At 37.1% G+C, this 12,829-nt stretch overlaps 1 protein-coding gene across 1 annotated transcript in view; it reads left to right on the top strand.

Annotated features, from left to right (window-relative positions):
* The window catches only part of EML5 (EMAP like 5), a 219,618-nt gene that overhangs the window by 53,818 nt on the left and 152,971 nt on the right, over window positions 1–12,829 (top strand). Inside the window, exon 8 of the mRNA XM_049769917.1 lies at window positions 7,590–7,727. Within this exon, the coding sequence (XP_049625874.1) occupies window positions 7,590–7,727 (138 nt within the window). The remainder of the gene's footprint in view (window positions 1–7,589; window positions 7,728–12,829) is intronic.

The following is a 12,829-nucleotide window of genomic DNA, read 5'->3' as shown; positions in this document are numbered from 1 at the left end:
AAAAAAAAAACCTAGAAGGAATCATCTAGGTGTTATAAATATGAATTGAGAAGAAGAAAAGGGGGGGCCGGTGAGGTGGCGCTAGAGGTAAGGTGTTTGCCTTACAAGCAGTAGCCAAGGAAGGACCACAGTTCGATTCCCCCGGTGTCCCATATGGTCCCCCCAAGCCAGGGGCAATTTCTGAGTGCTTAGCCAGGAGTAACCCCTGAGCATCAAATGGGTGTGGCCCGAAAAACCAAAAAAAAAAAAAAAAAAAAAGTTAAAAAAAAGAGAAGAAAAGGGGAAAAAGGTAACAAAACAACACAAGTGAAAAAGAGAAAAAAGAAAACCAACGAAGCCATACCTACAAAAATACAAAAAATAGCAAAGAAAGAACAAAAACAAAAACCATCAACTACAAAAGACAAGCAAAAAACAAAAACAAAAATAACAACAACAAAAAAAACAACACAAACCCCCCAAGACCACAAAACAACAAGAAAAAACCACAAACACCCATACATACAAAAAAGAAAAACCCTCCTCCTCCTCTTCTTTCTCCCCCCTTCCCCCTCCTCTTCCTTCTTTTTTTTTTTTTTTTATTTTTGCATAGGTACAGTAAGTATTGGGGAAATTGGAAAAGAAATTCCCTTGGCCTAAGAGATACAGGGTTTCTCCACCCTTGATGCATACTGCCATGGGAACTTCTACAGTTCATTTTCACATACATTTTCATATACACGTTCATTTTTACATCTTAAATTCTTTTTTGTGGTGCCAGGAAACTTTCTGCTCAGTTGTGGATGATAACATCAGGCCTCTGTAGCTAGAGATCTTGGTATTTGTGTAGGTCATAGGATGAAGGCTAGAAGAGAGATTTTTTTTTGTTTTGTTTTTGGGCCACACCCAGCATTGCTCAGGGGTTACTCCTGGCTGTCTGCTCAGAAATAGCTCCTGGCAGGCACGGGGGCCCATATGGGACACCGGGATTCGAACCAACCACCTTTGGTCCTGGATCGGCTGCTTGCATGGCAAACACCACTATGCTATCTCTCCGGGCCCAAGAGAGATTTTCTTTATGGTTCTAGAGGTTCTGTTCCATCTTTATTGTTGTAATCGGTCTTCTGCAATTAGTGGTCTTGCCAAACCATTTATTTTTGAGTTCATTCATTTTTTTTATGTATTCCACATATCACTGACATCATGTGTTTTTTTTTCTTCTTCATCTGACATATTTTACTAACTACAGTACTCTGTAGTTACCTTTATATTTTGTGTCATAAATGCGAATTTTGGTTGTTTGCAATACTTGCTTATTATAAAAAAGTTGCAATAAGGGGACCGGAGAGATAGCATGGAGGTAGGGTGTTTGCCTTGCATGCAGAAGGATGGTAGTTCAAATTCTGGCATATCATATGGTCCCCTAAGCCTTCCAGGAGTGATTTCTGTGTGTAGAGCCAGGAGTAAGCTCTGAGCGCTGCCGGGTGTGACCCAAAACCAAAAAAAAAAAAAAAAAAAAAAAAAAGAAAGTTGCAATAAATTTGGTGGTGCCTATCTCTTCATATTAAATTTTATTTATTTAAAGAAAACTGCATCATCTAGTTGACATGGTTGATCATAATACATTTGTTTACAGATAATTGAAAGCAAAGTTATTGAAAAATAATGAAAAATTATAAAATGGAAAAGAAAAGACAAAAGAAAAGAAAAAGTAGAGTAGCAAGCTCATTTGTGAAAATTATTATATCACCAGTGTAGTCATTAATATAATGGTAAAAGGTTTAGTAAGCTTTTGTTATATTCCAGTCTCTTAAATTGGGGTGGTTCTTTAGGGATGACAGCATCAAACAAATAACGTTGTACAGAAATTTAAAGTCCTGGTGATATCATCTCAACAACCAGTGTGCCTGAAGTGTGGTTTGATCAGCATCCCCACAAGGAATCACAGAGGTTCAATGATGAGTCAGACCATCGGGAAATGGTGTATCTGGGTGATAGAGGCAGCATTCTGTAGGGTGGTAACTTGATCCACTCTCTCCTCCTGAGATGGCCTGCTTTGTGCTGCATGGCCTGGTGTAGCCATAAACTTTTACAGTTCAGTTTACTTCATGTTTGAGAAAAGAATGAGTCTGTGAAGCTGGCCCAGTACAAACATGGTTACTGCATTTGTGGGCATGGTTATAGCTGCCAGGCTTTCTGGAAGAAGGGAGTTACAGGGAAGGGTGTCCCCACTCGCTCCCAAAAAAGCTCAACAACTGGCATACCTGAAATGTGGTCAGATCGGCATTCCCACAGGGAATTGTAGAGGATCAGTGATGAGGCAGGCCATTGGGGAAATGGTGAACCTGGGTGATAGAGGCCGCAAGTGTGCTTTTGGCAGGATAGGGGCTTGGTGCACCCTCTCCCCTTGAGATGACCAGCTTTATGCTGCATGGAATGAGCAATAGTAGATTTTTAAACACTTTATATAGTCTCAAACTTTATACACTTGTCTGAGTCATTCTTACATATTTTTACTTCTTTTTTTATTTTTTGTTTCTTTTGCTCAGGAGTTACTCCTGGCTCTATGCTCAAAAATCGCTCCTGGAAGGCTCGGAGGACCATATGGGATGCTGGGATTCAAACCACCATCCTTCTGCATGCAAGGCAAATGTCTTACCTCCATGCTATTATATTTTTACATATTATTAAGATCAGATACCAACTTTGCATTGTGTTGGATTTTTATCTTCTTGATGTCTAAAAATTTTCGAGCCTGTAGCTATTTTATAGAAGTGAATATTTCATCACTTAAAATAAAAACTGAGTAGGGCCAGAGCAATAACACAGCGGTATGGCATTTGCCTTGTATGCGGCTGATCCAGGATGGACCTCAGTTCGATCCCCTGGCATCCAATATGGTCCCCTAAGCCAGGAACGATTTCTGAGTGCATAGCCAGTAGTAACCCCTGAGTGTCACTGGATGTGGTTCAAAAACCAAAGAAATAATACAGTATGTAATCCAAGTTCAGAGCCCAGATTCAGTCCCAAACACCTATCAAGTCCCCAATCTCTACCAGGAGTGATCCTTGAGGGGGGGAGGGAGAGAGAAAGAGAAAGAGAAAGAGAGAGAGAGAGAAAGAGAGAGAGAGAGAATGGGAAAGAGGGAAAGATTTGATTTAGTAATGTTGTTATATATTTGTATTTTTTAAAAATAGTTATATAGCTATAGTCTTGCATAACAGACTTCTGCTTCAACACCCAATTAAGTAACAATATACCTTTAAAATACAATGTTCAATTATTCATTTTCCTTTTTTTTTTCTTGCTTTGACAATGATTGACATGCACCAGAAGTAGGAAATACTAGAATATCTTCATAGGAGAACACTTGACAGCACTCAAGAAATCTGTCAAGTTACAACTTTGTCTGTAAATTTTGCAGTATGCCAAAAAAGTGTAAATTGATATGAACATCACATTTCTTCTCTTTTCCAGTAACTAAGCTGTGTCTCTGTAGTGTGAAAACAACCAGAGATAACATATATACAGGTGTGACTGTTTTTATGTAACTTTTTATTTTCATGAAGTTTTTATTTTATTTTCTCTTGTCTCAAGCTGTTAGTGTGAAGTCCTGAGTATCATCCCCAGCACTATAAAAAAAATCATGGAGGTGGAATGGGAGAGAAGAGAGAGAAGGCAAGAGAATGAATGAATGTAAATGAACAAATTGATTTGTTACCTCGCAGACTTATACAAAAATATAGGCAGTGGGTCTAGTTTAGCTGTAGGCTATCATTTACTAACCTTTGTAATGCAGCATCGAAAATCTTCAATAAATATATTTAATACTTAAACTATATAGTTTTTTTTGAAAATTTCAGGGAAAAATGCCCATTTTCATCTTCTTTTCACTATAATATTTCAAGTGTAAACTAGAAATTTTTAGCAGCATAGTAAGACATATTTACCAATTTATATGTACATATTTAGTGAGATTTATATACCTAGAGAAATATAAATCTGCATCATAAAATATGTCACAGATCTATAGTTTGGGTATTTTAATTAGAAATGAATTACTCATTGCCAGTATTAAGATTGTGAATATAGAAAATCAAGTCAAAGAAAGATACCAAAAAATTGTGAAATTAAAAAGGTTTTATTCTATTTTTTAATCCTGTAAATAAATCATTGTTCTTTTTTATTTACTTACTACTTCTTCTTTTTAAATATCTATTTAAACACCATGATTACAAATATGACTGTAGTTGGGTCTCAGTCACTAAAAGAACACTCCTTCACCAGTGTTAACATTCCCACCACCAATGGACCCCATCTTCCTCCACCTACACCCCCTGCCTGTATTCGAGACAGACATTCTCTCACTCAGTAACATTGTCATGGTTGTTGTTAGTGTTCTAACTGCACTCGCCCCTCCTAGTCTCAATTATCTATGGGTTTTAAGAAAAATAAAAGACATTATTGTAATAATGCCCAGAGATGAGGGCTGGAAGGACCGGCTCACGATATTAAAAAGGTTTTAGCAAATTTTCTGAGGAGTAAAACAGTATCAAAATACTTTTTTCTACAAAACAGCAAAAAAAAAAAAAAAGAGATGTTATAAAAACTTAAGCCTTAAAAGGGAGGGAGGGAGGGGGAGAGAGGGAGGGAGGGGGAGAGGGAGGGAGGGAGGGGAGAGAGAGAGAGAAAGAGAGAGAGAGAGAGAGAGAGAGAGAGAGAGAGAGAGAGAGAGAGAGAGAGAGAGAGAGAGACGGACTGAAGCTATATAGTATAGGAGTTGGGCTTACCTTCTCAAAGCCCACTTGGGTTTGTTTCTGGCACCCCATACAGTTCCTTCACTGGATGTGGCCCAAACAACTGCAATAACAAAAAGTCACAAAGTCGGGCAAGGAAGAGGGCAGGGGAGAGGGAGGTGGAAAAGGGGATATTGTTGGTAGGAAATGAGCACTAGTGAAGGGTATTTTACATTGTATGACTAAAACTCAATCATAAACAATTTTGTAACAGAAAAAAAAACAGTTGTATTATGAACAACCTTGTAACTATGGTGTTTAAATAAAGTAAGTAAAAACTATTTTAAGCCTTGAGCATTTGGGTGCTTACCTTGCATGCAGCAGACCCTAGCTCAATACCCTACATCCCAAATGATCCTCAATATGACTAAAACTCAATCATAAACAATTTTGTAACAGAAAAAAAAAAACAGTTGTATTATGAACAACCTTGTAACTATGGTGTTTAAATAAAGTAAGTAAAAACTATTTTAAGCCTTGAGCATTTGGGTGCTTGCCTTGCATGCAGCAGATCCTAGCTCAATACCCTACATCCCAAATGATCCTCAATGCCCCACCAGAAGTGATTCCTGAAGTCAGAGCCAGGAGTAACCCCTGAGCACTTCTGGGTGTGGCCCAAAAACAAAGACAACTTTGTATTACTATGCTTTTTCTAATCCTTTGAATTAAATACATGTCTGCTCTTTAAGTTGCAGCCATTTTTTTACATAAAATTTTATTTTTTAATTTTGTATTGAAACCATTGTGAATTACAAGTCTTTCATAGTTGGATATCAGGCATACAGTAATAGTGTATTAGGGTCATTCCCACCAACAGTGTTGACATCCCTCCACCAGACTTCCCAACATGGATCCCATACTCTCACCCTTAGCCCTCTGGCCTGCAGTGTAACAGGCCCATTTTAAGTTTAGATTGTTATGGTTTGGGTCTCTTGATTCTATTGTCATTAACTATGGCTTGGATATTTAGTTATTTTTTCCTCCACCAATGCACCTGAGACCACTTGGTGACTGGAACCCATCCTCTCTCTTTCTTTTTTTCTTTTCTCAATTTGTAGAAAAATGCAGAAATATGAAGTAAAGCAAAGTAATTCATGTCCCAAGGTTCTATGAAAAAGGCCAGAGCCTCTATCTAGAAGATACTAATAGTATTTTAAAAATATAAAAAGGGGGTGGTAGTTTTGTTTTATTTTGTTTTTGTATAGGCATAGCAAACATTGGAGAAATTAGAAGGGAAATACTCTTGGCCTAAAATCATATTGTTTCTACCCATGAAGCATCCTGTCATAAGACAGACTATGGGCTCTGGGCATACTAATTGTCCAACCTGAGTTCTTTCTTTATGGTCCCAGGAAAAGTTCTACTCAATTGTGGTTGTCACTATCAGGCTTCTGTTATTAGAGGTCTTGGTTTTTGCACAGATCCTGTGTTGAAGCCAGGGGTCACAGAGCATCTTCTGATTTCATGTCACTGTTAGATTGCAGCCATTGTTTTTTATTATCTCACTTAAACTCTCGCTTAAGTACTAGTTTGGCTGTGTATTACAAGTTTTGACATGCAAAACTTTTGTTTTAACTTCAAAATATTAACAAATTTTTGTAAGATTTTTGTTTTGGTTCAGTTTGAAAGAAGAATTCTTAATTTTTACCAGTGGGTAAAAAAATCTTTTTTTGTTGTAAGTTTCTAACATTAGACTGAATTTGCAGCGTGTATGTCTGTGTGTTTCTGTTTGTGTCTCCCAAACTAGTTAGAGACCTGGGATTCCTATAGGATCAAAACAGCACCTTGGCCACACCAATATGCCTAGAGGACCATAGGGGATTTGCCCCCCAGTGTTACCTTTTCCTGGCCCCTGAATTTTCATATTTTGAAATGATCTCTTTAGATGAAAACTATATATATATATATGATTATGTGTATTATATATAGTAGATACTGCCCATATCAATACACCACATTGTACTATATAGATGTATCTTTATATACATGTATATTCCTTTGTGATCATCTACCTTAACAAATTAACAATAGGGAAATTAATGCTATATATTGTTTTTGAAAACTAAAATATTCCTTTTGTAAATGATGCTGATGAAGTAAGATCCCAAAATGTAGAAGTTGCTGGTGAGGTCAGATCCTAGTTGAATAGAGCTCTCACACCAGCCAGTTAGAGAGAGTAACTCAGTTTATTGTAGGTGGGAAATGTATATTTATATTAGAGGAAAATAGGGTGTGAAGTCTGTGTCAGTCAATCATGTAAGATATGAGAGGGGATTAAAACAGTGTGTGCCTCTTTGTCTAGGGAAGACAGGGTAAGGGGATTAGGGAAAGAGGGTGTGTGCTTTGGGTGTCATTGTATATATGTGCATATATCTATATGAACAGTATTTATATTTTCATAAATAAGAATTATTTTACCCAGAGGATTCAGTGAAATACTATAATTACAGTTATTACTAAGAAAAGGAAACTTCATGAGACTGGAGAGGATGCAGTGAGTATGGTGTTTGCCTTGCAAGTATTGGATGTAGGTTCAATCCCCAACATCCCATGTGATCACCCAAGCACCACCAGAGTGACTCTTTAGTAAAGAATCAGGAGTAACCCCTGAGCATTGTTGTGTGTGGGCTCCCTCCACAAAAATACCAAAACAAAACAAAACAAAAAAAAACAAAAATGGAGAAACTTCAGAATAATTTAATGAACATTGATGCAAAAATCCTCAAAAAATCATAATAAAACAAATCTAAGTCTTTTAGAATATTATTTTAAGCATATTCTTGTTAACTGTTTTTGTAACTTTAAATGTTACAGGATATGGAGCCTGGTAGATCATGCACTAATAGCAAGGTGTAATATGGAAGAACCAATTCGTTGTGCAGCTGTAAGTGTAGATGGAATTCACCTTGCTCTTGGAATGAAGGATGGCTCATTCACTGTACTTAGAGTAAGGTATGGTAATGGTATAAATATAGAAACTAATTTTCTAATAAATGAGAGGGAATATATATAATATTCATTGTGCTTATTTTTATCTCATTAATATTTTAAGTAGTTTTATTTAATGTAAATACCTATGAAGACATCCTTGATTTGGGGCAAAACATTATTTAGTAGATTAATGACTAAAACCTTGAGCATACAGGAGTGACTCCTCAGATGTCTAAAATTAATTTACGACAAAGCCAAGAGCATTAAGTGGAGCAAGAAAACCCTTCAAATAATGGTTCCAGGAATATTGTTTAGTTACATGCAAAATAAAAGGAAAATAAAAGAAATTAGATTCTCTACCTCATACCATACACAAAATAAAAAATAAATACAAATAAGGAGCCAAAGCTATAGCATAGTGGGTAGGGCTTTTTGCCTTGCATGCAGCCAACTTAGATTTGATCCCAATATTTCATATGGTCCCCGAGCCTGATAGGAATGATTATTGAGTGCAGAGCCAGTAGTAACCCCTGATAGCCACTGGGTGTGGCTCTCAAACAAAAAAAACAAATTAATTAAATCTTGAGTAGTCATTGGAGTCCTTTGGGGGATGGGAGGTGAATACACTAATAATGAGTGTGTTGTTGGAATTATGTGCATAAGCAGTATTGTAAATCACAGAACCTCAATAAATGAAAAAAAGAAAAAAATTTTTTTTGAAATCAAATATTCACATTTTAATAAGCAATTTGAATGATTACTAAACATTAAAATTTTAAACCTAATTCCTTAACTCTTTTTTTTTATTATGACAATTTCTTTTTTTTTTCCAGTTAATCCTAAATTGTAGTGCATCTTTTATACTTTTTCTTTTTTTTTTTTTAACACCACCCATCACCAGTGCAACATTCCCATCACCAATGTCCCAAGTCTCCCTCCTCTCCACCCGACCCCCGCCTGTACTCTAAACAGGTTCTCAATTTCCCTCATACATTCTCATTATTAGGACAGTTCAAAATGTAGTTATTTATCCAACTAAACTCATCACTCTTTGTGATGAGCTTCCTGAGGTGAGCTGGAACTTCCAGCTCTTTTCTCTTTTGTGTCTGAAAGTTATTATTGCAAGAATGTCTTTCATTTTTCTTAAAACCCATAAATGTGTGAGACCATTCTGCGTTTTTCTCTCTCTCTCTGACTTACTTCACTCAGCATAATAGATTCCGTGTACATCCATGTATAGGAAAATTTCATGACTTCATCTCTCCTGACAGCTGCATAATATTCCATTGTGTATATGTACCACAGTTTCTTTAGCCATTCGTCTGTTGAAGGGCATCTTGGTTGTTTCCAGAGTCTTGCTATGGTAAATAGTGCTGCAATGAATATAGGTGTAAGGAAGGGGTTTTTGTATTGTATTTTTGTGTTCCTAGGGTATATTCCTAGGAGTGGTATAGCTGGATCGTATGGGAGCTCGATTTCCAGTTTTTGGAGGAATCTCCATATCGCTTTCCATAAAGGTTGAACTAGACGGCATTCCCACCAGCAGTGGATAAGAGTTCCTTTCTCCCCACATCCCCGCCAACACTGTTTATTCTCATTCTTTGTGATGTGTGCCATTCTCTGTGGTGTGAGGTGGTATCTCATCGTTGTTTTGATTTGCATCTCCCTGATGATTAGTGATGTGGAGCACTTTTTCATGTGTCTTTTGGCCATCTGTATTTCTTCTTTGTCAAAGTGTCTGTTCATTTCTTCTCCCCATTTTTTGATGGGATTAGATGTTTTTTTCTTGTAAAGTTCTGTCAGTGCCTTGTATATTTTGGAGATTAGCCCCTTATCTGATGGGTATTGGGTGAATAGTTTCTCCCACTCAGTGGGTGGCTCTTGTATCTTGGGCACTATTTCCTTTGAGGTGCAGAAGCTTCTCAGCTTAATATATTCCCATCTGTTAATTTCTGCTTTCACTTGCTTGGAGAGTGCAGTTTCTTCCTTGAAGATGCCTTTAGCCTCAATGTCCTGGAGTGTTTTACCTACGTATTGTTCTATATATCTTATGGTTTTGGGGCTGATATCGAGGTCTTTAATCCATTTGGATTTTACCTTCGTACATGATGTTAGCTGGGGGTCTAAGTTCAATTTTTTGCAAGTGGCTACCCAGTTTTGCCAACACCACTTGTTGAAGAGGCTTTCTTTGTTCCATTTAGGATTTTTTGCTCCTTTATCAAAAATTAGATGATTGTATGTCTGGGGAACATTCTCTGAGTATTCAAGCTTATTCCACTGATCTGAGGGCCTGTCTTTATTCCAATACCATGCTGTTTTGATAACTATTGCTTTGTAGTAAAGTTTAAAGTTGGGGAAAGTAATTCCTCCCATATTCTTTTTCCCAATGATTGCTTTAGCTATTCGAGGGTGTTTATTGTTCCAAATAAATTTCAAAAGTGCCTGGTCCACTTCTTTGAAGAATGTCATGGGTATCTTTAGGGGGATCGCATTAAATCTGTACAGTGCTTTGGGGAGTATTGCCATTTTAATGATGTTAATCCTGCCAATCCATGAGCAGGGTATATGCTTCCATTTCCGCGTGTCCTCTCTTATTTCTTGGAGCAGAGTTTTATAGTTTTCCTTGTATAGGTCCTTCACATTTTTAGTCAAGTTGATTCCAAGATATTTGAGTTTGTGTGACACTATAGTGAATGGAGTTGTTTTCTTAATGTTCATTTCTTCCTTATTAGTATTGGTGTATAGGAAGGCCATTGATTTTTGTGTGTTAATTTTGTAGCCTGCCACCTTGCTATATGAGTCTATTGTTTCTAGAAGCTTTTTGATAGAGTCTTTGGGGTTTTCTAAGTAGAGTATCATGTCATCTGCAAACAGTGAGAGCTTGACTTCTTCCTTTCCTATCTGGATTCCCTTGATATCCTTTTCTTGCCTAATCGCTATAGCGAGTACTTCCAGTGCTATGTTGAATAGGAGTGGTGAGAGAGGACAGCCTTGTCTTGTGCCAGAATTTAGAGGAAAGGCTTTCAGTTTTTCTCCATTGAGGACAATATTTGCCTCTGGCTTGTGGTAGATGGCCTTAACTATATTGAGAAAGGTTCCCTCCATTCCCATCTTGCTGAGAGTTTTGATCAAGAATGGGTGTTGGACCTTGTCAAATGCTTTCTCTGCGTCGATTGATATGATCATGTGATTTTTATTTTTCTTGCTGTTGATGTTGTGTATTATGTTGATAGATTTACGGATGTTAAACCAGCCTTGCATTCCTGGAATGAAACCTACTTGATCGTAGTGGATGATCTTCTTAATGAGGCATTGAATCCTATTTGCCAGGATTTTGTTGAAGATCTTTGCATCTGCATTCATCAGCGATATTGGTCTGTAATTTTCTTTTTTCGTAGCATCTCTGTCTGGTTTAGGTATCAAGGTAATGTTGGCTTCATAAAAGCTATTTGGAAGTTTTCCTGTTTTTTCAATTTCATGAAAGATTCTTGCCAGGATTGGTAGTAGTTCCTCTTGAAAGGTTTGAAAGAATTCATTAGTAAATCCATCTGGGCCTGGGCTTTTGTTTTTGGGCAGACATTTGATTACTTTCTTAATTTCCTCAATAGTAATGGGTGTGTTTAGATATGCTGCATCCTCTTCATTCAATCGTGGAAGATTATAAGATTCCAAAAATTTATCCATTTCTTCCAGGTTTTCATTTTTAGTGGCATAGAGTTTCTCAAAGTAGTTTCTGATTACCCTTTGAATCTCTACCATATCAGTAGTGATCTCTCCTTTTTCATTCCTAATACGAGTTATCAAGTTTCTCTCTCTTTCTTTCTTTGTTAGTTTTGCCAGTGGTCTATCAATCTTGTTTATTTTTTCAAAGAACCAACTTCTGCTTTCGTTGATCTTTTGGATGGTTTTTCTGGTTTCCACTTCATTGATTTCTGCTCTCAGCTTTGTTATTTCCTTCTGCCTCCCTATTTTTGGATTCTTTTGTTGAGCACTTTCTAATTCTATGAGCTGCGTCATTAAGCTATTCAGGTATGCCCCTTTTTCTTTCCTGATGTGTGCTTGCAAAGCTATAAATTTTCCTCTCAGTACTGCTTTTGCTGTGTCCCATAGGTTCTGATAAATTGTGTCTCCATTGTCATTTGTTTTCAGGAAGGTTTTGATTTCCTCTTTGATTTCATCTCGGACCCACTGATTATTCAGTATGAGGCTATTTAAATTCCAGGTGTTAAAATTTTTCTTCTGTGTCCCTTTGTAGTTTATATATAATTTCAGGGCTTTGTGGTCAGCAAAGGCAGCCTGCAAAATTTCTATCCTCTTGATATTATGGAGATATGTTTTGTGTGCTAACATGTAGTCTATCCTAGAGAATGTCCCATGTACATTAGAGAAAAATGTGTATCCAGGCTTCTGGGGGTGGAGTGTCCTGTATATATCTACTAGGCCTCTTACTTCCATTTCTCTCCTCAGGTCTAGTATATTCTTGTTGGGTTTCAGTCTGGTTGACCTGTCTAGTGTTGACAATGCCGTGTTGAGGTCTTCCACAATTATTGTGTTGTTATTGATATTATTTTTCAGATTTGTCAACAGTTGTATTAAATATTTTGCTGGCCCCTCATTCGGTGCATATATGTTTAGGAGGGTGATTTCTTCCTGCTGTACATATCCCTTGATTAATACAAAATGTCCATCTTTGTCCCTTACAACTTTCCGAAGTATAAAGTTTGCATCATCTGATATTAATATGGCCACTCCTGCTTTTTTTTGGGTGTTGTTTGCTTGGATGATTTTCCTCCAGCCTTTTATTTTGAGTCTATGTTTGTTCTGACTATTCAGGTGCGTTTCTTGTAGGCAGCAGAAGGTTGGATTGAGTTTTTTGATCCATTTAGCCACTCTGTGTCTCTTAACTGGTGCATTTAGTCCATTGACATTGAGAGAAAGAATTGTCCTGGGAGTTAGTGCCATCTTTATATTAAAGTTTGGTGTGTCTGTTGGTAAGCCTTGTCTTAAAGTATGCCGTTCAGTTTTTCTTTTAAGAATGGTTTTGAGTCTGTGAAGTTTTTGAGCTGTTGTTTGTCTGTGAAACTATGTATTGTTCCTTCAAACCTAAAAGTGAGTTTTGCTGG

The sequence above is a fragment of the Suncus etruscus genome, chromosome 3 (assembly GCF_024139225.1).
Source record: "Suncus etruscus isolate mSunEtr1 chromosome 3, mSunEtr1.pri.cur, whole genome shotgun sequence".
NCBI lineage: Eukaryota > Metazoa > Chordata > Mammalia > Eulipotyphla > Soricidae > Suncus > Suncus etruscus.
Note: the sequence above shows the minus strand (reverse complement) of the source record. Positions and strands in the feature narration are given on the sequence as shown.